This window comes from Spermophilus citellus (assembly GCF_964194105.1).
Source record: "Spermophilus citellus genome assembly, chromosome: 4".
Taxonomy (NCBI): domain Eukaryota; kingdom Metazoa; phylum Chordata; class Mammalia; order Rodentia; family Sciuridae; genus Spermophilus; species Spermophilus citellus.
In genome coordinates this window covers 198,330,191-198,356,995 of record NC_138185.1, presented here as the reverse complement: position 1 = coordinate 198,356,995, position 26,805 = coordinate 198,330,191, and the positions used below count along the sequence as shown (strand labels likewise).

At 35.8% G+C, this 26,805-nt stretch overlaps 1 protein-coding gene across 13 annotated transcripts in view; it reads left to right on the top strand.

The window, feature by feature from the left end:
* The window catches only part of NUMB (NUMB endocytic adaptor protein), a 176,484-nt gene that overhangs the window by 106,419 nt on the left and 43,260 nt on the right, over positions 1-26,805 (top strand). For all 13 annotated transcript variants that reach the window (XM_081289448.1, XM_081289447.1, XM_081289444.1 and 10 more), the window contains one exon: positions 25,404-25,478. In XM_081289448.1, coding sequence (XP_081145574.1) covers positions 25,404-25,478 — 75 coding nt within the window. The remainder of the gene's footprint in view (positions 1-25,403; positions 25,479-26,805) is intronic.

Below are 26,805 nucleotides of genomic sequence, written 5' to 3'. Positions count from 1 at the left end.
CTGTGACTGTAACAGATAAATTTTTAATGGAGGAAGAAATTAACATGACAAATGAAACATTACCTTTCCATACAAAACTTAATCTAGTGGTTCTCAAAGTGAATTCCCCAAAACCTTTTTCAGGAGTCCTTAGGTAGTCTCTTTTCCAGCCATGTGTCTGTTTGAGGTCAGACTTTCTTCATATACTTTTTTTTTTAATTTTTTTTTTATTGGTTGTTCACAACATTACAAAGCTCTTGACATATCATATTTCATACATTAGATTGAAGTGGGTTATGAACCCCCAATTTTACCCCAAATGCAGATTGCAGAATCACGTCAGTTACACATCCACAATTTTACATAATGCCCTATTAGTAATTGTTGTATTCTGATACCTTTCCTATCCCCTACTATCCCCCCTCCCCTCCCCTCCCATCTTCTCTCTCTACCCCATCTACTGTAATTCATTTCTCTCCTTATTTATTTTCCCATTCCCCTCACAACCTCTTATATGTAATTTTGTATAGCAATGAGGGTCTCCCTTCATTTCCATGCAATTTCCCTTTTCTCTCCCTTTCCCTCCCATCTCATGTCTCTGTTTAATGTTAATCTTTTCTTCCTGCTCTTCCTCCCTGCTCTGTTCATAGTTGCTCTCATTATATCAAAGAAGACATTTGGTATTTGTTTTTTAGGGATTGGCTAGCTTCACTAAGCATAATCTGCTCTAGTGCCATCCATTTCCCTGAAAATTCTATGATTTTGTCATTTTTTATTGCTGCATAGTACTCCATTGTGTATAGATGCCACATTTTTTTTATCCATTCATCTATTGAAGGGCATCTGGGTTGGTTCCACAGTCTTGCTATTGTGAATTGTGCTGCTATGAACATCGATGTGGCAGTATCCCTGTAGCATGCTCTTTTAAGGTCTTCAGGGAATAATCCGAGAAGGGCAATAGCAGGGTCAAATGGTGGTTCCATTCCCATCTTTCCCAGGAATCTCCAAACTGCTTTCCAAATTGGCCGCACCAATTTGCAGTCCCACCAGCAATGTACAAGTGTACCCTCTTCTCCACATCCTCGCCAGCACTTGTTGTTGTTTGACTTCATAGTGGCTGTCAATCTTACTGGAGTGAGATGGTATCTTAGGGTGGTTTTGATTTGCATTTCTCTGACTGCTAGAGATGGTGAGCATTTTTTCATGTACTTGTTGATTGATTGTATATCCTCCTCTGAGAAGTGTCTGTTCAGGTCCTTGGCCCATTTGTTGATTGGGTTATTTGTTATCTTATTGTCTAATTTTTTGAGTTCTTTGTATACTCTGGATATTAGGGCTCTATCTGAAGTGTGAGGAGTAAAAATTTGTTCCCAGGATGTAGGCTCCCTATTTACCTCTCTTATTGTTTCTTTTGCTGAGAAAAAACTTTTTAGTTTAAGAAAGTCCCATTTGTTGATTCTTGGTATTAACTCTTGTGCTATGGGTGTCCTATTAAGGAATTTGGAGCCCGACCCCACAATATGTAGATCGGAGCCAACTTTTTCTTCTATCAGACGCAGAGTCTCTGATTTGATATCAAGCTCCTTGATCCATTTTGAGTTAACTTTTGTGCATGGCGAGAGAAAGGGATTCAGTTTCATTTTGTTGCATATGGATTTCCAGTTTTCCCAACACCATTTGTTGAAGATGCTATCCTTCCTCCATTGCATGCTTTTAGCCCCTTTATCAAATATAAGATAGTTGTAACTTTGTGGATTAGTCTCTGTGTCCTCTATTCTATACCATTGGTCCACCCGCCTGTTTTGGTACCAGTACCATGCTGTTTTTGTCACTATTGCTCTGTAATATAGTTTGAAATCTGGTATCGCTATACTGCCTGATTCACACTTCCTGCTTAGAATTGCTTTTGCTATTCTGGGTCTTTTATTTTTCCATATGAATTTCATGATTGCTTTATCTATTTCTACAAGAAATGCCGTTGGGATTTTGATTGGCATTGCATTAAACCTATAGAGAACTTTTGGTAATATCGCCATTTTGATGATGTTAGTTCTGCCTATCCATGAACAGGGTATATTTTTCCATCTTCTAAGATCTTCTTCTACTTCTCTCTTTAGGGTTCTGTAGTTTTCATTGTATAAATCTTTCACCTCTTTTGTTAGGTTGATTCCCAAGTATTTTATTTTTTTTGAGGATATTGTGAATGGAGTGTTTTTCCTCATTTCCGTTTCAGAAGTTTTGTCGCTGATATACAGAAATGCCTTTGATTTATGCGTGTTGATTTTATATCCTGCCACTTTGCTGAATTCATTTATTAGTTCTAGTAGTTTCTTTGTAGACCCTTTTGGGTCTTCTAGGTATAGAATCATGTCATCTGCAAATAGTGATAATTTAAGTTCTTCTTTTCCTATTTTTATGCCTTTAATTTCTTTCGTCTGTCTAATTGCTAATTCTTTCGTCTGTCTAATGATCATATGGTTCTTATCTTTAAGTCTATTGATGTGGTGAATAACATTTATTGATTTCCGTATGTTGAACCATCCTTGCATCCCAGGGATGAATCCTACTTGATCATGGTGCACAATTTTTTTGATGTGTTTTTGTATTCGATTCGCCAGAATTTTATTGAGGATTTTTGCATCTAGGTTCATTAGAGATATTGGTCTGTAGTTTTCTTTCTTTGAGGTGTCTTTGTCTGGTTTCAGAATCAGGGTGATGTTGGCCTCATAGAATGAATTTGGAAGAGCTCCCTCTTTTTCTATTTCCTGAAATAACTTGAAAAGTATTGGTATTAATTCTTCTTTAAAGGTTTTGTAAAACTCCGCTGTATACCCATCCGGTCCTGGGCTTTTCTTGGTTGGTAGTCTTTTGATGGCTTCTTCAATTTCATCCATTGATATTGGTCTGTTCAAATTGTGTGTATCCTCCTGACTCAGTCTGGGCAAATCGTATGACTTAAGAAATTTATCGATGTCTTCACTATCTTCTATTTTATTGGAATATAGGTTTTCAAAATAATTTCTAATTGTCTTCTGTATTTCTGTAGCATCTGTTGTGATATTGCCTTTTTCATCCCGTATGTTAGTAATTTGAGTTCTCTCTCTTCTTCTCTTCGTTAGCATGGCTAAAGGTCTGTCAATCTTATTTATTTTTTCAAAGAACCAACTTTTAGTTTTGTTAATTTTTTCAATAGTTTCTTTTGTTTCAATTTCATTGATTTCCGCTCTGATTTTAATTATTTCTTGCCTTCTGCTACACTTGCTGTTGCCTTGCTCTTCCCTTTCTAGGGCTTTGAGTTGGAGTGTGAGCTCATTTATTTGTTGGTTTTTTCTTCTTTTGAGGAATGACCACCAGGCGATGAACCTTCCTCCTATAACTGCTCTCATTGTGTCCCATAGATTCCGATATGTTGTGTCTGTATTTTCATTCATCTCTAAGAATTTTTTGATTTCCCCCCCTATGTCCTCTGTAACCCATTGATCATTCAGTAACACATTGTTCATTTTCCATGTGATGTAGGATTTTTCCTTCCTTCCTTTATCATTGATTTCCAGTTTCATTCCATTATGATCAGATAAAATGCATGGTATTATCTCCACCCCTTTATATTTACTGAGGGTTGCCCTATGGCATAATATATGGTCTATTTTTGAGAAGGATCCATGTGCTGCTGAGAAAAAAGTATATCCATTTGATGATGGTTGATATATTCTATATAAGTCAGTTAAGTCTAGGTTATTGATTGTGGTATTGAGTTCTATAGTTTCTTTATTCAACTTTTGTTTGGAGGATCTGTCCAATGGTGAGAGAGGTGTGTTGAAGTCACCCATAATTATTGTGTTGTGGTCTATTTGATTCTTGAACTTGAGGAGAATTTGTTTTATGAATGTCGCAGCACCATTATTTGGTGCGTAAATATTGATAATTGTTATGTCTTGTTGGTGAATGGTTCCTTTTAACAGTATATAATGACCTTCTTTATCCCTTTTGATTAACTTAGTCTTGAAGTCGATTTTATTCGATATGAGGATGGCCACCCCTGCTTGCTTATGAGGACCGTGTGCGTGGTATATTTTTTCCCATCCTTTCACCTTCAGCCTGTGTATGTCTTTTCCAATCAGATGTGTCTCCTGGAGGCAGCATATTGTTGGATTTGTTTTTTTAATCCATGATACCAGCCTATGTCGCTTTATTGGAGAGTTTAAGCCATTAACATTCAGAGTTACTATTGATATATGGTTTGAACTTCCATCCATGTTTGATTGTTTATCCTTTTTTTTAAAAAATTTAGTTTGTTTCTCCATGATTATCTTTCCCCTCACCCTCTGTCTTTACCGAGGCACTTCCCACTGATGGTTTTGGTTATTGTTTTTCATTTCTTCCTCGTGTAGTGTTTTGCTCAAAATGCTTTGCAATGCTGGTTTTCTGGCTGCAAATTCCTTTAACTTTTGTTTATCATGAAAGATTTTTATTTCGTTGTCATACCTGAAGCTTAATTTTGCTGGATACAGAATTCTTGGTTGGCATCCATTGTCTTTCAGTGTTTGAAATACATTGTTCCATGACCTTCTTGCTTTCAGTGTCTGTGATGAAAAATCCGTTGTTAACCTTATTGGTTTACCCCTGAATGTAATATGTCTCCTTTCTCTTGTAGCTTTTAATATTTTCTCTTTGTTCTGTATATTGGATATCTTCATAACAATGTGTCTTGGCGTTGGTCTACTGTGATTTTGTGTGCTCGGTGTCCTGTATGCATCTTCAATTTGTATATCTGTTTCCTTTTTTATTTCTGGAAAGTTTTCTGTAATTATTTCATTCAGCAGGTTACTCATTCCCTTGGTTTGAATCTCTGTACCTTCTTCTATCCTCATGACTCGTAAGTTTGGTTTTTTTATGTTATCCCATAACTCTTGGATGTTTTTCTCGTGATTTTTTACCAGCCTTTCTGAGTTGGCTAGACTCTTTTCAAGATGATATATTTTGTCTTCATTATCTGACATTCTGGCTTCTACTTGCTCCACTCTGTTAGTGATACTCTCAATTGAGTTTTTAATTTGGTTTATCGTTTCCTTCATTTCTAGAATTATTGTTTGATTATTTTTTATAATCTCTATCTCCTGATAAAGATGCTTAACTTCTTCTTTTATCTGTTTATGTAATTCCTTCTCAATGTGTTCTTTCGCTGCTTGAATTTGCTGTCTTGTATCCTCTTTAAGGTTCCATTCCATCTGTCTAAGGTGTTCCTTGAGTTCTTTATATGACCATTTTTCTGATGACTCTAGGTCCTCCTGAATATTTAGGCTGTCCTGCATTGTTTGTACTCCTTTTCTTCCTTGCTTTTTGAAGCTGCTCATGTTACTTCTTATTCTGTTTGACTGATGAGTTACTGTTTACTCCTATAAATTTATTTGATGCTTGGGAGGAAAGGTATTAGAAGGGAAGGGAAGAAGTCACTAAAGAGAATGAGAGTAAGCAGGTAGAATTCAAGGAAGGAGGGATAAGATAATTGAAAAGAAATGAAAAGATAAAAGAAGAAAAAAATAGGAAATAAAAAAGAAAAAAAATTTTTTAAAAATAATAAAAAAATTAAAATTAAAATTAGAAGAAAAAAATTTTTTTAAAAATTTTTAAAAAAAATTTAAGAAAACAAGAAAGAAGAATGAAAATGAAAGAAAAACCCAAATCAAAAAAAAAGAGAAAAGAAAAAAAAAAACTAATAAATGCAGTCTTAGAGTTTGATTAACTTCTCTTCCAGTAGGTGGCGCTGTGCCCACCAGGCCAAGTTTCTCCTGTCAATATGCGGGAACCAATCACTGTGAAGCAGCTCCCCCCAGACTGGGCGAGTCTGCAATCCTGAGTGCCTAGGGCCTCCTCTTGTGTCTAGTCACTTCCCACTTTTCCTCTAGCCAGGCCCCTCTCACGGGTGCCTCTCACCACAATACTGGCTACACGCCAGGTCTGCTGCTCCCGGGAGCCCTGTTTTCATGAACGACTGGGCACACTCTTCCAGTTTGCCATTCCCTCAGACCCTAAGTTTGTAGAGCTTGGGGCTGAGAATCCTCAGCGAATTTTACTTGCCCTCTGGTAGCCACGCCCCCGGTAGCTGGTGCAAGAGACCTCAGCTGTCAGCCCTGGTGGGAGCGGTAGTTCCACTCCGCGGGTCCCGCGCCACCTCTGATTCCCTCGGGCTGGCTATCGTGCTCACGGGAGAGCTGGGAGAGGCCCTTACAGGAGAGCTGGGAGGGGCCCTTAAGGTTTCCCCGATGTGTGGAGAGGGAAGGCTAGGGAATTACACACCTGTAGCCTCAGGTTTCAATGAAGTTATCTCCTCTGCCACAGTCTGATGACGTCAGTTCTCTGCCATGGTGGTGTCTCTTGCAAATGGCGACAGTTCGTTTCCCTTTGCTGGTTGACCAATGCAACGGGTGGGTCCTTACTGTCTCTCCCAAGCCCCGTTTCAAACCTGTGGCCACTACCTATGAAGGCTCGGTAGGCATTTACCTCCGTAGGATGAGAAGGGCTGACCAGTTGTTTCAGCCGGATGGATTAGTGCTGAGTCACAGCTGTTTGTCTGCGGGAAGCAGGCAAACGGGAGCTTGAATTCAGCCGATCTGGGCTCAGTGTGTGTTCTGAGAGGCCCAGACTGTTCGCCCCAGATCCACGTCAGCTCAGCATTGCCTAGTGATCCTGAGCAAACAGATTTAGGTTATTTACGACTCCCTATGCCTGCACAGCTGAAGAGGTCAGGGACTTGATCTCTCTGCACCCACCGCCATGTTGGCCACAGGTGATTCTTATCTCTTCATATACTTTTAATGGAAACAACATAGTGTAACAGCTTGAATGTAGATTAAAAATATGGGAATCCAGTTTTCTTATAGTAAGCCAGATATTAAAGAGATTTTTTTATATTTATTTTTTTGGTGTAGATGGACACAACACAATGCATTTTTATTTTTACATGGTGCTGAGGATCAAACCAGCGTCCCGCCCGTGCTAGGGTGAGCGCTCTACCACTGAGCCATAATCTCAGCCCAAAAAGAGATCTTTAAATGTGATTATATGGAAAATAGTTATTTTTATTAAAAATCTTATTTATGCTAACACACAATTGAGTTTATCATCATTTTGTAAGTAACATTATTGTATTTTTTATGCCTTTATTTTATTTGTTTATATTTATGTGGTGCTGAGGATTGAACCCAGAGCCTCACACATGCTAGGCAAGCAGGCACTCCACCTTGGCCCTATTATCATTCCTTTTTTTTTTTTTTTTTTTGTAATGCTGGGGATTGAACCCAGGGCCTTGTGCATTCAAGGCAAGCACTCTACCAACTGAGCTATATCCCCAGCCCTATTATAATTCTTTTTAAGTGAGTTAAACATTTTAGAAGTTCTTAATTTCTTGTATAGTAATTGTTATTAGCTATAACTGAGATAAACAAAAACTCTTTGGGAGCCTCAAAGTAATGGGGTCCTGAGACCAAAAATTTTGAGAACTGATGATTTAAACAGTACTTTTTATCAATTAAAATAATATACTAAGAATCTATCTATAATTGCCTAATAACATATTTTTAAGTGCTGCTATTAATTATGACTGTTAAATAAATTGGTAGAATCCAAGCCAATCCCTTGACTTATACTAAAAATTCTTAATCTTCTGATTAAATAGAACATATATCATGTTAAAATGGACCTTCTATTGGGTATATTTTGGAGGTCACATTATCTTCACATTTGAAGGCATAGAGATTAAGGAACTGAATGCAGAATTCATACTTATTAGTTATGTTTATAAGTTAGTTTGATTATTTTAACTCACTGTTAAATGAGATGAAAGTGTTTTCTTATCCCTTTGTTTCATGGGCTATAACACATTTATTCAGTTGTTCGTAGGAATTATGTGCAAGTAGGATAAACCAGCTGGAGAATTGAGCATATGGATAGTAGAATTGGCATTTGTTTATCTCCTAGACCAACATTTTGTTCAATTAAATGATCTTCTAGATGGTTTAGAGGACCACACCTTTCTAAGATAAAGATTGTCATTGTGTTAGAAATTATAAGAGATATTTTAATAACAGGCATTTCTTATTTTACATGGAACTAAGAAACCATGGTGGAGAAAGTAGACCTCCTACTTCTTTATTTCTAAGAGACTAGTTCCTAATCCATCTACCATTTAATAATCTGTGACTTCAGAGGCTCTGGTTGTGGAGCAGGGGTAGAGCCTCCCTAGCACATGTGAGGCACTAGGTTCAATCCTCGGCACCGTATATAAATGAATGAATGAATGAATGAATGAATGAATTGTGTTCATCTACAATTAAAACTATTCTTTTAAAAAAATTTTTTTAATTGTAGATAGACAAAATATCTTTATTTTTATGTGGTGCTGAGGATCGAATCCTGGGCCTCACACGTGTGAGACAAGTGCTCTACCACTGAGCTACAACTCCAGCCCTAAAACTATTCTTTAAAATCTGTGATTTGGGGTATAAAATGTTATGCCAAACTAGAAGTTGCTACAAATAAAAATAAAATGGGAAAATAGAGATGAAATTTGAAAAATTTACTCTATACATATAAACCTGAAAAACAGGGATAAAACTGATAATATTCTTAAAATGACCAAAACTAACTCCTAAGAAACTAAAAGTAAATAGTATTAAATCTTGAAAAAAAAAAAGATTCAAAAAAAAGAAATAGTAGGGGCTGAGGCTGTGGCTCAGTGATAGAGCGCTTGCCTAGCATGTGTGAGGCACTGGATTCGATTCTCAGCACCACGTATAAGTAAATGAATAAAATAAAGGTCTACTCATATTAAAAAAAAATTTAAAAAAAAGAAATAGTATTAAACCTTAAAAAAAGATAAAATTCCTGCTTTATCTATTCATAAAAGCCTTTTAAGTTTGTTTTATAAACTTATAAATTCTTTTTATATATGTATTATTTAAAAAGACATAGAACATCAAAAAAGGAGATTAGGCTAAATTAATTTATAGATATCAATATAAAGCTCTGGATAAAACATTACATACAGAATCCAGCAACCCAGTTAAGAAATAGTTGGGTTATCATTATCTAAATATACAAAGTTAGGAAGCAAGTAACTTTTATATCTGGATGGGATAGTTCTTTACACACACACACACACACACACACACACACACACACACACTTGATTCTTATTAGGATCAAAGGAAATGCTGAAAACATAATAACAAGGAAAGCCAAGAAAACAATTATTTTTTATTTTCAATCTATACCATAGAGGTGTAGGCTCTTCTAACAGGGAAACTGGTTGAAGGAATGGTTATCTTATAGGCAACTAACAGTGTCAACTGTTCAAATGGTTTTGATTTTTATCTTAGTTTTGTTAAGTGGTAGACCTCACTGACTGAATATTTTGAACAACCAACCTTACATTTCTGGAATCTCAACTTAATACCCACCACAATCAAGTTGAGTATATTACTAACTTTTATTTGCTAACATTTGTTCAGAAATTTTATATCTATTTTTGAGACAGATTGACCTATAAAGTTTCCTTTCTTGTAATGTCCTTGTCAGATTTTGTATTAAAAAAAAAATTGAGGCTGGATTAAGTTTTGGCAAGGCTCTGTCTACCTATGATTTGCTTCCATTGCTAAGGCATACATTTCAGTTGTTCCAGCTGAGAGCATGGGGTGTTCAGTGGAGCCCACTTCTCTTGTAGGTTCTGAACTAAGGTGAAAATAAAAAACTCATTTTGTTTAACATGTTCCTGCATTTCCTTTACTTCTTTTGAGTTGGTAGTTTCATAGGTTTGATCAGATATAGCTTCAGTTCCCCCCATACCCAAAATATTCATTGGTGGTATGTTCTGTTTTCAGGAGGCACACAGGCATGCCCTACCATGCCCAAAAGAAGACCAAAGTTCTATTATTGGCTCTGTTAATTTATTATTTATATGACCCCGTCTAAACCACTTAACTTTGTTGACATCTAGGGTAACATTTTTAAAGTGAATTTTTTAGGGCTGGGGTTGTGGCTCAGTGGTAGAGCACTTGCCTCACAAGTGTGAGGCACTGGGTTTCATTCTCAGCACTGCATATAAATAAATGAATAAAATAAAGGTCCATCAACAAATAAGAGAACTAAAAACTTCACTTTTTAATTTTTTTAAGAACTAAACTTATTAAATTTTATTTAATACATTTGTTTATGTCATGATTTGTTTATAACTATAAATTGTACTACAAATTTATAGTTAAAAACTAGCCTATTTTAATTTGATTTCACTATTCCTCTTTGGTTAAAGATACAAAACAAGGTTTGATATTGTTTTCTGCACATCTACGTACTGTATTTTCTATATAGCATAGACTATGTATATGTGATAAGATACCTTATAATTCCTTATAAATTAATGATTATAATGTTACTTTTTATTAATGCTGGGAACTGCTAATGGTACAGTGTCTCACATCAGAGCTCTGTTTCTTCTCATGGATAATATTACCAAAGTGGGGGTTGGTATCTATTTTATAAATACTTTTTTTCAAGAATGGGAAAAATGATTTGATTCATTCAAGAATGAAATTCTACATAATAGTTTTTCTAAGTACATTTTTGTGAATAAAAGTTCCCTTACTCAGAGGGAGTTTGGGAAAGGAATACAGACAAAAGAAGTCCCAGTGTCAAATATTTTAGCCATTAAAGCATAAGTCAGCTGCAATTCTTCAGTGAGGTAGTGTCTCAGAGAAGAAAAAGACCTTTTTAATAATGTTTATTTCAAACAGGCAAGTTTTTCTCATAGTCTAATAAGATACAGGCTGATTTCCATCTTCACATTTCTAAAATAGATAATACAACTGAGAGTCAGTCCAAATGCAGAATATTTTGTTCTCTGCATTCTACCAAGTTTCTTTTTGGTGGTTGTTGTTGGCATGAGTAGCCATATGTGACCAAATGAATTGATTAAGGTAGGTGATAGAATGAAAACTTAGAAATTCTTAGACTCTTGTATTCATTCCTCAAACTAAAGGGAACTCAAATATCATAAAAGCCTACTTTCTTTTTTGAGGGTGTGGGGGGTTCTATTTATGTATTTAAATGTGATGCTGAGGATCGAACCCAGGGCCTCACACATGCCAGGAAGTGCTCTACCACTGAGCTACAATGCCAGCCCATAAAAGCCTATGTTCGCCAGGTGTGGCAGTTCACACCTGTAATCCTAGCAACTCAGGAGGCAGAAGGATCACAAGTTTGAAGCCAGACTTAACACTTTAGTGAGACCCTAAGCAACTTACTGAGACCCTGTTTCAAAATTAAATAAAGATAAAAAGAACTAGGGATGTAGCTCAGTGGTAAAATACCCTTTGGTTCAATTCCCAGTACCTACATAAATAAATAAATGCCTACTTTTTATTCTTAATTTGAAGTGAAAACACAGAGACTGAAGTTAGTAGTAGAAATGAGCCTTAATAAAGAAAAAGAAAGAAAACACTGTGTGTATGTGTGTAGTGAAAGAGAGTATAATATACATACTGACATACATACACTGGAGATAAGTGGGGAGACCCAACCAGAGACCCCCCAAATTAAGTTGCATACTTGAATTTATGTTGATAATTTTGAAAATTTAACAAACTGAGTGTTTTAGGAAAATATATCTTATTAAAATAAACTGAAGTTAAAAAAAAAGAGAGAAAAAGAAAATTTGAATAGACTCCTAACAGTAAGGGAAAAGAAACTAGAGAAAGCTGTTATAAAACAAAAAGTAGGGCTGGGATTGTGGCTCAGCGGTAGAGTGCTTGCCTAGCATGGGCGGACCCGGGTTCGATCCTCAGTACCACATAAAATAAAGGCATTATGTTAAAAAAAAAAAGTATCTCTAAAAGGACTGGGTATAAATGGCTTCACAGGTTAGTTCTTTTAAATCCCCAAAGGATAATACCTATGCTATTCAACTGTATTAAACTATGTAGGAAAAAAATGGACAGTTTTCACATTTTTTGCAACATTGATCTGATAAAGCTACCTAACAAAGCACAAAAATAAAAAGAAAATTATAGATCAAATCCACTTATGACCATACATGAAGAAGTAGTCATAAAAATAGTACCAATGGGATTGGAGTTGTGGCTTGAGTGCTTGCCTAGCATGTGTGAGGCCCTGGGTTCAATCCCTCAGCACCACATATGAATAAACAAATAAAGTAAAAAAAAAACCATTGGCAACTAAAAAAATATTTAAAAAGAAAAGTACCAAATGGATTTTAAAAGTATACCAAAGTCCCAAGTAGAGTTTAACACAAGAATTCACAAATGGTTCAGTATTAGCAAATTTGATAAATATAGCTCATCACATTAATAGGTGTAAGAAGAAAGAGGACTTCATCATCACAATGAAAGCAAACTTGATTTTAAAACAGTACAAAGCTATAGTGATAAAATTATTGTAGTATTGGCATAAGGATAGACATATAGAACAATGGAATTGGATCTAGTGTCCAGGAATAAACCTATATGACTATGGCCAATTGATTTCTAACAAGAGTACCAAGACCAATGGGGAAAGAATAGCTGCCACAGTCTGGCTGGGCACAAATCACAAGCCACTCAAGCAGGAACAAACTTTATTTCTGAGCTCCACCAGCACACTCCACACACGCTCCCCCCACCCCAACTCTCCCGAACGCCACCCACGCGGCTCCTCCAGGAACCACCAACCGGAAATCCCTCCTCCAGCACTTCCCTAACCAATGTGAACTCTCCAGGAATCCCGTGAGAACTCCAAAGTAGCAGGCCGAGGCAGACAGTAAAGGTCTAATATACAATTGAATCAATCCTGCATCATCTTAATGGCTCGCCTCTCAACCAATACTATTGGCAAAATGCCAGGGGCCATTCCGACTCGGCTGTGGCTCTCAGCAAATAGTCTATCAAATGGTAATGGGACAAATGGATTTTCAAAAGTAAAAAAAAAGAAGTTCAGGGCTGGGGTTGTGGCTCAGTGGTAGAGTGCTTGCCTGGCATGCGCAAGGCACTGGGTTCGATCTTCAGCACCACATAAAAATAAAATAAAGATATTATGTCCACCTAAGACTAAAAAATAAACATTTAAAAATAAAATGAAATTCAGCACATAAATCATATTCCGAAATTAAAATAAACCAACAACATAAATAAAACTTTTAAGAGATGACTCAGCAATAAATCTTCACAAACTTGGATCTGGCAATGGATTCTTGAATTTGACATGAAAAGTACAAGCAGTCAAAGAAAAAATAGAAAGTAGAACTTCATCAAGGTTAAAAACTTTTGTACATCAAAAGATATAATCAAAAAAGTGAACAGGCAACTACAGATAGCAAGAATACAGGAAATCCTATATCTGATCAGAGTATAATGTTCCAGAATATAAAAAGAATTCTTACAACTCAATAATTTTAAAGATATACAGCCCAATTTAAAAATGCACAAAGGAGGGGAATTGGAATTTCTCCAAAGAAGATACAGAAGGGCCAATTTTGCTGGCACATGAAAATATTAATACTCAACATCTTTAGACATTAAAGATAGCAAATCAAAACTACAGTGAGATGCCACCTCATATCTATTTTGATGGCTGTAATTTAAAATAAATAAGCAGGGGCTGGGGTTATGGCTCAGTGATATAGTGCTTGCCTAGCACGTGTGAGGCACTGGGTTCGAGCCTCAGTACCGCATGAAAATAAATAAAATAGTTGGGTATGGTGGCACACATCTATAATCCCAGCATCTTGGGAGGCTGAGATAGGAGGATTTCAAGTTCAAAGCCAGCCTCAGCAAAAGCGAGGCGCTAAGCAACTCAGACCCTGCCTTTAAATAAAATATACAACAGGGGATGTGGCTCAGTGGTCAAGTGAGTTCAATCCTCGTACCCCCAAAATAAATAAATACATAAAATAAAGGTATTGTGTCCATCTACAACTAAATATTTTTTTAAATAAGCAAAGTTTGGCAAGGATATGGGGAAATGAAAACTCCTACATTGCATGGGAAATGTAAAATGGTGCAAAAGGGTAGAAAATGGTTTATCATTTCCTCAAAAAGCAAATAGAATTACACTCGTGAGGATATACACAAAGGAATGAAAGCAAGGATTCAAATAGATACTTACATATTAGTGTTCATTGAATCCTTATTCACAAAGCCAAAAGGTAGAAACAACCCAAGTATTAGTCAATAGATGAATGGATGAACAAAATGTGGTATACACATGCAATGGAATATTATTCAGCCATTAAAAGGAATGAAGTTCTGATATATGCCTACTATATGATGAACCTTAAAAATACACTAAGTGAAATGAGCTGGACCCAAAAGGACAAATATTATGTGATTCCCCTTTGAAATAGCTAGAAGAGGCAGATTCATGAAGACATAAAGTAGATTAGAGATTGCCAGGAGTTGTGGGGAAAGAGTGGATGGGGAGTTACTGCTTAATAGTTATAAAGTTTGTGGTTAGAGCAATAAAATAGTTTAGGAAATAAATAGCACTGAACAGTAGTACAGCATTGTGAATATAATTAATGCCACTGAATTATACACTTAGAAATTATTATAATGGTAAATTTTGTATGTGTTTTACCAGAATTTTAAAGTTAATAATATACCAAAAACTATTGTACATTTTGAGTGAATAAATTGTATGTACATGAATTATATCCCAATCAGCCATAAGAAATTAGTGGATTACTTGGACACAAATGAAACTACAGGATACCAAAGACTAAGACAATTCTTAAAGCAATCAGAAAGAAAAAGATTATACAAATAAAAATAGGTGTATACACTTATTAGAATGCCAAAATCCAGGGCTAGGGTTGTGGCTCATTGGTAGAGCACTTACCTAGCATGTGTGAGGCACTGGGTTCGATTCTCAGCACTGCAATAATGAATGAAATAAATAAAGATCCATCAATGTCTAAAACATATTAAGAAAAATAAAAAGAATGCCAAAATCCAAAACACTAATACCACCAAATACTGGCAAAGATGTAAAGCAACTGGAACTTTCATTTATTGCATATGATACAAAGTACAAAATTGTTGGTACATGAAAATATTGATATTCAACATCATTAGTTATTACAGGTATGGAAATCAAAACGACAGTGAGATGCCACCTCATACCTATTTGGATTGTTGTAATTTAAAACAAAGAAGCAAAGTTTGGCAAAGATATGGGAAAATGAAAACAGCCATTTTGCAAGACAGTGGCAGTTTCTTATAAAAACTAAGAAAATCTCTAATGCTATTCAGCAGTCATCCTCAACCCAAATGAGTTGGAAAACTTACTATATTCCTAATTGCTAGACTGGGAAGCAACCAAGATGTCCTTCAGTAGGTAGATAAACCGTGCTATGTCCAAGCAATGGGATATTAATTTAGCACTAAAAAAAAGTGAATTATCAATCTGTGAAAAGACTCGGAAGAAACTGAAATGCACATGGCTAAGTGAAAGACATTAATCTGAAAAAGCTATATACTGAATGATTCCAAATGCTGTTTTGGAAAAGGCAAAGCTATGGAGACGGTCAAAAGGATCAGCAGTTGCCAGAAGCTGATTGGGAGGGAGGGATGAATAATGTAAAGGGCAAACCTATTCACAGTAGCGACAAAATTATGAAATTCTTAGTAATCTATAATGAAATGTACAATACGTGTAAAGCTACTGTAAAACTTCACTAAGAGAAAAGACTTGATTAAAAAGTACTGAATGGATTGACTCAGTATTATAACAATGCTAAGGTTTAGATATTTTATGTGTTCTCTAGAGGTCCATAAGCTAGGTAAGGGCTTGCTCCTCAAGGAGGCACTGTTGTGAGGTAGTGGAAAATTTAAAAGGGGGGACCTACTGGGAGGTCATTGGGTTATTGGTTGTTGGAGGCTTACCTTGTTCCACACCCCTGCTCTTTTTTTCCTCCTTCTGTGAACAGTTTTGCTCCATCACTCACCCTGGCCATGTTTTGCTGCCTTTCCACCAGCCCAACCCAACAGGGCTAACTAGTCATGGGCTGGAACCTCTGAAACTGTAAACCAAGAGAAACCTTTTCTCTTTAGAAGTTGATTATCTCAGGTATTTGTTGTATCAAAAGACTAGCACAGAAAATTTGTTACCAGTTTTCCCTCTTTGCTCTTATTATACACCTCATGATGTGGAAGAGCCTTTGGAATTACTTTCCAGGAGAAGTTTGGAAAAGTTTGAAGTAACAGGCTAGAAAAAGACTAGAATGCTATAGGTAGAGTTTAATGGGTGATTTTGGTGAGATCTTAAAAGATCAAAATGTAAGCCAAGCACAGGGGTGCGTGCCATATAATCCCAACTACTTATGGGGCTAAGGCAGGATGATCACAAGTACAAGGTCAACCTCAGCAATTGATTCTGCCTCAAAAAAAAAAAAAAAAAAGTAAAAGGATTAAGGATGTAGCTCAGAGGTAGAATTCTCCAGGGTTTAGTCCCCAGTGTGTAAGTGTGTATAGAGTAGGGGTAAATTAACACAGAGAATATTGTTAGGAATGCAGACAGTAAAGTCCAGGTTGATGAAGTTTCATATGGAAACCAGGACTCAATTGGTAACTGAACTAGAGGCAATCCATATTACACCATGGCAAAGAATTTGTCTGAATTTTGTCTATACCTGATACATTATAGAAGGCCAGGTTTAAAGGCAATGGACTAATTTATCTGGTAGAGGAAATTTTAAGGCAGCAGAGCACTCAGATTACAGCATAGTTATTACTGGCTTCTTTTAGCCAAATTTGTAGTGAGAGTTGGGATGAAAAAGAAGCAAAGCAGAAATATATGAAAATTTTGCAGCTTGATGAGAAAAGGAGCGGCACATATGGCCAGAGAGAATGCAGAGATCAACATCATTAAAAAGTAACCAAAGGGCTGGGGCTGGGGCTCAGGGTAGTGCACTTGCCTGGCGTGTGTGAGGCACTGGGTTCGATTCTCAGCACCTCATATAAATAAAGGTCTATCAACAACTAAAAAATAAAACTAAAAATTAAAAAAAAAAAAGTAACCAAGTGCTCTACACTGGAACAATAAGAAAGATGCCTGCAGGACATCTTAGCAATCTGCAACAAGGCTGCAACAGTCTCAGAGATGTAGAAATAGAAATTTTTTTCAAAGGCATTCCAGGGAAAAGTATTTGGCCATTAGAACCCCAGTGTACTTGTGCTCACTCAGGACAGCATCAGGAATTGTTTCTCTGTGTTCAGCTAGCAAGACCCTTAGTGCTCACAATAGCCATGGTTCAAGCAGATCTAGGAATAGCACACGTGGTGGCAAACCTTGGTGTCTTCTGTGAGATGTTGGTTTTACAGACATGCAGAATGCAAGAGTTGTGGGGTCATGTAGGCTTCCACTGAGATTTCAAAAGAAAGCCTGGGAGACCAACCAGTGTGTTGCAGGGTGCCTGCAAACAGCCCCTGACAGACAGGGCAAAGCGTGGCACAGCTGTGAGAGTGAAGCTGAAACGGAATGGAAATATTAGAGCTTCAAGAAATGTGGAATATCTGCCAAGGTAAGCTGCAGGCAGCATGCAAGGCAGCCCAAGAGAACGGCCATTTGGGCTACAACCAGCAAAAGCCTTGGGGCAGGACTAACCGAGCTTTTGGGAGTCCATATCCCATCACAGTTTATCCTGGATGCTGGACATAGAGCATGAAGTTTGAATGGCTGCCCTGGTAGATTTCTGTCTTGCTTTGGTCCTGTCATTCCTTTTATTCCTCCTTTTGGAGAATGTGTCCCAACATTGGATCTTGGAGGTATGGAACTTCTTTTTTGATTTTCACAGGGGTTTATAGCTGAGTTTGCCTTGAGTCTCAGACTTGGACTTTTGAGCAATGCTTGACCAGTTAAGATTTTGGGTACTCTTAGGAATAGACTCAGTGCATTTGGCATTATGAGATAGACATGAAACTTTGGGGGCTGAGGGTAAAATGGCATAGTATGGCATAGTATGGATCTTAAGAGTCCCCCAAAGGTGTGTGTGATACAGGTTTGGTTCCCAGCATGGTGCTGTTGGGAGGTGGCAGAACCTTTAGGAGGTAGGGCTTAGTGGGAGGTGTGGTCATTGGGGGCATGTCCCTAAGGGAATAGCAGGATCTCATCCCCCTTTCCTCTTCCTCTTTCACTTCCTATCCATGAAGTGATTTTGCTCTGCCACACTCTTCAAAACTGTGAGTCCAAATTCAACCTTTTTTCTCTATATATTGATTGTCTAGGTATTTGTTATAGTGACAGAGAGCTAACTAACAGTGTTTGTTTTTCTTAACCAGTGAATTTAAGGCAATTTTAAATACCAAAGGTCTTTTTTTTGTGAGAGCAAAACGAAATTATTTTAAAGTTTATGTCAAAGAAAAAACACAGGGCAGTAAACACAAGGAACTAACTAGGAAAATTCTGTGGAAGAAAAATTAGTGAAATTTTGCCAAAGCAAATATTAAAGTTTGTTCTTAAATTGTAATGATGAAAATGGCATGTTATGGTGTCAAAATAGAAATATCAGTAGACCAAAAGTAGAAAGTCCAAGATAATGTGATTTTAAAATATATTTATTTGGCATTTCAAGTCAATAATCAAAAGATAGAGAGTGAATTAAAAAGCAAAATAAGATGGCACAGTCGTGCCTGCCTGTAATCCTAACTACTTCAGAGGCTGAGACTGGAGGATCACAAGTCTGAGGCCAATCTTGGCAACCCAGGAAAACCTTATCTAAAAATAAAAAAGGACTGGGAATGTAATTTAGTGGTAGAGTGCCCCTGAGTTCAATCCCCAGTGCTCCAAAACAAAAGCAAAATAACAGACACATTTTAGAAATAAATAGTATATATGACAAATACCAACGATGAGATATCAGCTTTTTTTAAATGTCAGAACTGTAGGGCTTATAGCTCAGTTGCCGAGATTTTACTTTCTCCATTTCTTGATTTTCCTTATTTATTGAACAAAGAAATTAGGAACATATTTTTTTAAAGTAGTCAAATGTCAACAGAACATGAAGAAATATTTCCTAGAACTGAATTCAACTTAAGAATGACTTTAAAACCTACTTATCACGATCTTCTAAGCTGGCGAATACAGCTTTCCTGAAATTGATATAATATGCCCATTGCTGTAGAATCTGAGTAGCAAAGACATAGTTTTCAGTAACAAGGTACTATTATTTCTGAATCTTGAGTTCAATTCAAACATCTTGAAGTAGTTGGCAGAGCCACTGAACAGTTGCTATTTCTGACAGCCTATCATATTGAGCCAATTTTGACTTTTCTAATTTAGTAGGAAAAAAGGTAATGATGAAATATAGAAATTTATTTTAAAGCTCAAGCTATTCATTATGGAGCTTAACACATAATACTTATGAAAATTTATCAGTATGCTTTCATAATAATGAAACATTATTATATGTCATATAATATATATTACTCTAATAATATTAAATTTCTCCAAAATTTGATAGCCTTATGTTTATGTGTACTAAATATATAGACTCAATGATGCCAAGTTTGAGAAACATTGCCTTATTCCAGATCTTCGTTTTTAAGATCAGTGGGTAGAACCAAACATAAATCTATATAGAAAATAAGCATTTAGAAATGGAAATTTTCAAAATTCATTGCACATAAGAATTGAAATACAATGCATAAATATTTATATATTCTTGGATTTCATACTATTCAGATTTCCCCAAAGGAAGATATACTCTTTCAGCATAGAGCTAAATGTTATTTTACTTACTAAAAGGTGAACATTCTTACTGATATATAACTGTTGCAATTCTTTTACATAATTAATTCTTTTAGCCTTAGTTATCTTTATGATTGGTGTCTGAAGTATTAGAAAGCTAGATAGATATGAGCATTATGTTTGGGTCAATCTGCTTGGGTTTAAGCCAAATGACCTTGAATAAGTTACTTAAACTTTCTATACCTGTTTCCTTATTTTCAAAATGAGGATTTTAATTCTCCCTGTGTCTCAAAGGTATTAGAATTAAGTGGGAAATACATGCAGAGTGTTTAGTGTATACTTATAGTGAGCACTCAGTAAACTGTACTCTAAGCAAAAGTAGATTTTAGAATTTTTCGACTACCCTTTGAACTTCCCATAACTTTTACTCTTAAGGGTCAAAAAACACACAAGCTAGACACTGACCCTTATCTTCTAATTTTTCTCTTGAACTTTAGTTCCGAGTGTTGCTTCTCAACATTGTGAAATAAAAATTAGAGTTTCTAAAAAGATTAACTCTAGGTTAACTGAAAATATTAAAGAAAACAAGCACTTTGTTCTATAAACATTTTCATTCATTAATTGAAGTTCTTTAAAAATTATTTCTGTGCTGGGTGTGGTGGCACATGCCTGTAAATCTCAGTGACTCTAAACGAGGAGAATTGCAAGTTTGATGCCAGCCTCTGCAATTTAGTAAAGCCCTCAACACTTAGACCCTGTCTCAAAATAAAAAATAATAAAAATAATTTTTAAAAGAGCTGAGAAGTGGCTTAGTGGTTAAGCACCCCTGGGTTCAATCCCTGGCACCAAAAATAAATACATGCATACGTACATAAATAGGGCTGGGGATATAGCTCAGTGGTAAAGTTCTCCTGGGTTCAATCCCCAATACTCCCCCCAAAAATTATTTCTATGATTTTGTTAAAAGCTAATATTACATTCTGATGTTAAGCTTTGCAGTATAAAAGCTATCAATTGATTTTTCCACTAAACTGGAATTTTAAACTTCATTTCTGTGTATTTTTGATTTTGACTTATTTAGAATTTGAAAATTAGTATAGTCTTAAAGAGGATCTGTTTTTTTAAGGATGTACATAAAATGCAGAACTATAGAATTAAGGATAAAGCAGAAAATAAATTAATCCAGTTCAAGAATGTATTTTTCCTGTAGCTTTAAAAATGAATAATGTACCCTCTACAAGTTATATATATGAGCTAGAATGATCTCTAAGAATCGTTGTACTTGAGTAGTACAAAAATCCATCAATTTCAATTGTATTTAAAGTTTTCTCAATAATGAGAACTTGGACAGTACCATTTAAATGTCATTAAACCTCTCAATCAGCTTCATCTTAATAATTCATGCCAGGCGAGCGCACTACCGCTTGAGCCACATCCCCAGCCCAGCCTCATCTTAATAATTCTTTTCAAAGTGGAAATTCTGAAACTTGAGAGAAATTGAAGTGTGAATAATGATGAAATTATTTTAGAGTTTTCACTGTATTTTCAGAAAGGCTTGCTTATTACTCAGTTTTAGCCCTATGAGAGGGAAAATTTTTCAGATGAAATAGCTTTTATTTTCAAAGTTGTAGGAAACAAATATAGCAAAAGAAAATTATTGGGTTTGTTTAGGTTTGCTTGTAATAGGAGTGAGTAACTAGAGAAGGTTTTCTTGAATTGAGGTAAAGTCAAGCGGGAAGACTCTTAAACTTTGGAATCAAGATTTTAAATCCTTCTTCTCCCTTACTAGCTAAATATGTGGCATTGAGAAATTATTCAGCATTCTTGAACCTTATTTTCTTTCCTCAGTTTTAAAATCAGGTGATCATACATACCTTTCTGAGTAATTACTGAATGTTTAAAGCACTCAGTTACTGGCACTTTGTAGGTGATGAGTGTTATTTCCTTTTTCCTATGCTCAGGAAATGCCTTTTCCTTCTTTCTCTACTTTTTTCTCTACTTTTGGTCTTTTATATTATTTCTGAAGGAGCTAAAAACCAAAATATACAAAATTACTTTTCAAGTTTTAATGCAGGGGTGTTGAATAGGAGTGGTAAGAGGACAGTCTTGCCTTGTTTCAGATCTGGGGGGCAAAGCATCTGGTTTCTCACTATTAAGTATGATGCTAGGTGTAAATTCAGTTTCAATTTTTTCTATCTTCAAATTCACCAACTCTTTCTTCTGTCATCTCCATTCTCCTATTGAGTGTGTTTTCATTTTAGTTGTTGTACTTACCAGTTTGAATTTTTCCATTTGGTTCTTTTTATATTTTCTCTTTCTTTCCTGAGACTTTCCATTTTTCTTCTGTTTCTAGACTATTAGCTGTTGCATTTTTTAACTGCTTTAAAGTCTTTGTTAGATAATTCAAATAACTGTAAATTTTGAAGTTTGTAGATATGGATTTTTTTTCTCCAAGAAAGTTAAAATTTTCATGACATCATCTAGGCACAATGGTGCATGCCTATGATCCCAGCGGCTAGGGAGGCTGAGGCAGGAGGATTGCAAATTCAGAGCCAGCCTCCTTCACAACTTAGCGAGGCCCTAAGCAACTCAGCAAGACCCTATCTCTAAATAAAATATTTTTTAAAAGGGCTGGGGATGTGATGTGGCTCACTGGTCAAATGCCTCTGGGTTCAATCCCTGGTACAAAAAAAAAAAAAAATTCACGACATCAAATGCCAATTGATTTTGGATATTGCATTGTAAGAATTTGGGTCTTCATTAAAATCCTATGGAGGTTTTTGATTTGGTTTGGTAAGGTGTGGTTCCATCATAGAGATGGAATCCAGGCTTTTGTGCATGCTAGGAAAGTGCTCTAACATTGAGCTATACTCCTAGTCCCAAGAATATTCTTATTTTTTTTTTTTTTAAGAAGGGGACCCAAGAGATGGAATCCCTGTTTTTTTTTTTAATTTTTAATATTTTATTTATTTATTTTTTTTTTAGTTCTCGGCGGACACAACATCTTAGTTGGTATGTGGTGCTGAGGATCGAACCCGGGCCGCACGCATGCCAGGCGAGCGCGCTACCGCTTGAGCCACATCCCCAGCCCCTTATTTTTATTTTAGCAGACAGTCAATCTAGTTAGGTTTCAGGCAGCAAGTTCAAACTTGTTGGACTGCTTGGCTGTGGTTCTGATACAGGTTGCATTTTCCTTATCTGAGAGTGCTTGGGACTAGAGGTGTTTTTCAGATTTATTTATTTATTTATTTATTTTTAGGTTTTAGAATATTTGCATGTTTGTAATAAGATATCCTGGGGATAGGACTCAAGTCTTAACACAAAATTCATTTGTGTTTCATTTATACCTCATACACATGGCCTAAAGTAACTTTATACAATTTTTTTAGTGTAGTTTGTATTTTGAGTGTGACCCATCACCTGAGGCCAGGTGTGGGCTTTACCACTTGTGGTGTTATATCTGCACTCAAAAAAATTCCAGATTTGGGAGGATTTTAGATTTGGGGGTTAGATAATGCTTAACCTGTATTGATTTACTTTTCAAAGCCTTTATTATAATGTTCTATGTATGTATCACCATTGACAATTCTGGAACTATGAGGTGGTTTATCCATTGGTTTAGCTCTAAAGTCTCTGGTATGCTAATTAGGAGCAGATTCTTACTTTATAGTTCCAGGATAAATCCAGGAATTCATAAACAAATTGGGATCAGTTTTCCAAGCTTTGTCCTCCCTGTACTCTCCTCAATATTTTCTTGTTCCTTGAATGTATCCAAGAACCTGATACTTTGGTTCTCTGATTATTCTGCTTTATCCCATGTTCTCATAATTTCACTTCAATCTAGGATCAAATTGAGAGAGATTCATAGTGAGAAAGAGTTGGGGGGTTATATAAAAAGGCGTTGTCCTCATCTTCCTATAATCATATACAGTTCCACTAAACAGAAAGGAAGGTGTGGCCCTTGAAGATTTTCATTGTTTTCCTGTTGCTACACTACCACCACCATCACCACTGGACATCCTGGGACCCCTTTACTCTCTCTGAACATAGGAGTTGCCATTCATGGTCCTCAAGCCAGAACTGGAGTACTTTTCTCAGAGTTCTTTTTGTACCCTATCATTCATATCTGTGTTAAGTTTAGGCTGGAGGTGCTAAAGGCAAAAGGGGAAGTAAATGCTTTACCAGTTCAGCAGTATCTTGGATTCTGGCACTTTGTGATTTATCTGCTATTATTTACTTTTCAGAAATTTCAAATAGCTGCTCCATGTATTCTGTCCAGATTTTATGGTTTCATCCAATGTGAGGGACCTGGAACCAAACCCTGAATTTCCTTTTAAAAGGGAGCACTTGTAATATTGCCACTATCCCTTCTGCTTTTCTAACCAAGGACCAGTCCCATAATAAGGTATAATCTGAATCATTACTACTTTACATTAAAAAAAAAATCATGCTGGGTACAGTGGTGCATGCCTGCAATCCCAGCTACTTGGGAGGCTGGAGGAGGAGTTCACAAGTTTGAGACCAGTCTGTGCAACTGAGCAAAACCCTGACTCAACATAAAATAATTAAAAAGGGCTACAGCTATAACTCAGTAGTAGAGTACTTTCCTAGCATGCACGAGGCCCTGGGTTTGATCCCCAATACTACCCCCCAATTTTTTTTTTTAAGTTTGCTCTCTATTGCTTCTAGGCTTAAGTGTAGACTCCATATTTTAGGACTCAAATTCCCCAACTAAATGTATCTCATATTCCAGCCAATAGGAATACTTGCTGATATATAATGGCCTATTACATATGTGTAATTTTGTTTATGTATTTCTTTTCATTCTATAATAGTTTCTCAGCCTTCCAATTTCTTCCTTATCAAATTTTACATGTCTTTTAAGCTTAGGTATACCACCTTCTTTTTTTTAAAATATTTTTTAGTTGTTGATGGGCCTTTATTTTATTTATACGCGGTGCTGAGATTCAAACCCAGGGCCTCACACATGCCAGGCAAGCACTCTACCACTGAGCCACCATCCCAGCCCCGGTATACCACCTTCTTAAAACTTGAATTATCCTCTTTGCTTTTATGCATTTTCCATAACAGAAGTTGTGTGATCTCTTTGTCCTTTGAAATATTGTTGGTTTGTTTGTATTTTTTCATATATATATATATATATATATCTTTGTCTTGGAATAATTTTTATGTATAAAGATATAACTATCTCACACCAGCTATTATGCTTTAGAATCAATGGATTCAGGTAACATTTGATGCCTGTCATATACTGGTTTTTTAGTTGTAGATGGACACAATACCTTTCTTTATTTTTTAAATAATTTTTTAATATTTTCTAGTTGTTGACATACCTTTATTTTTATTTATTTATATGTGGTGCTGAGGATTGAACCCAGTGCCTCACATGTACTAGGCAAGAATTCTACCACTGAGCTACCCCACTGAGCTCTACCCCAGCTCCACCATATGCTTTTTCACTTACTCTCCTATAACAACTCTTTGAAATAATCATTCTAAATTCTTCATATGAAGACACTATTGGTAATTAAAATAAGAATATCTTAACTTTTCTACAATGACTGATTTTCTTAAGTGAGGGAATTTCCCTTGTTTCTACTACCTAATCCCTACCATATAGAAGCTACTCAAAAACATAGCAATAATGTGAACATTTTTTGTTCTTTTTACAGTACCTTGGCCATGTAGAAGTTGATGAGTCAAGAGGAATGCACATTTGTGAAGATGCTGTAAAAAGATTGAAAGCTGTATGTATTTGATGGTTGCTAGTATTGATCTATATATTTTGATCTATATGTCAATATTTTCTTACAATATTGTGCTCAGTAGATGTTAGTGACTCAATATCCAGTAAGAACAATGTTTCTTTTAATGCAAAAGATGTGGGCATACTAAAAGAGAACATCTCATGCTGTCCCTACAAAGGTATAAATTATAAAGACCAACCTCTTCAATTTAGGCCAAACTTCACCCCAAATGTACTTTTGATTTATTATAATCCATATGAAACAAGTGATGTAAAATCTGATAGAAGAATAATACTCTAAAAGCAGAATAAAAATGGTTAAAGTTAACATCTCAACCTGTGATAATTGGGAAATATATTTATTTTAAATCTACTATGACAAACAGCTTTCCAACAGAAAGTAGAAAATAGAAATATCTGTGTTGATGCCTCACAAGGTTTACTTCTAGGATTTCTTCTTCTTGTCCTCATTCCTACTTTCCAGCTTTCTTATCTACATTCCTCTAACAAAATCTTTTCTACTGCCTTTTGCATAAACTTTAGCACACTTGGAATGGAGAGACCCCTTTCCAGGATAAATGTTTCCTTTGCCTATTAATGCTATAGAATACATCCCAGGCACATGCTTGCGGATTTAGTAAAAGGAGAGAATTGGTTCATGGTTCATAAAGGTTCAGATTAAATTGTTCATATTTTTGATAGGTTTAAGGAACATTCCATAGATTCTGAAAGCCCTCTTCACACCCTTCCTTCTTTCCAATATGTGGCCTTTTCCCACTTGATGTGAAAGCTTTTAAGTGTTACTTCTGCATGCCTTTTTCCCCAAACAGCATTAAATACATGTTGCTTTGGGTTTGCTGATATGGTACGCTGACACAAGTTTGGCTGCTAATGACTACTTTTTTTTTTCTCAATTTGCTTAATAACTGAAACTTCTCTGCTTGTTGATATAATCTATATTTCCTCTTTATCTTTAATTTCTCTATGAAAGATATAGAAATATATAAAATTAAAAAACATCTCAAAGGTAGATTTTATTTTGGAATAAATGTATGAATTTGTTGTAAAAGGAAAAAAGGAAAAAAAAATCTGATTGTAGTTACTATACAAAGAACTAAACAATAATAACTCTGTAGACACAAGTATACATATATATCTCTCCACAAATGTACATATCTTTACCTCAGATTCTGGTCATTTACATTCTTAAATGATTGAAGCCATTCCTAATTTATCCTCTCTAATTCATCATCAATGTTAAAAGGATTTATGTGTTATGATACATGAAACTATAGATTTGCTGTGTGATTTGAATATATTCCCCAATT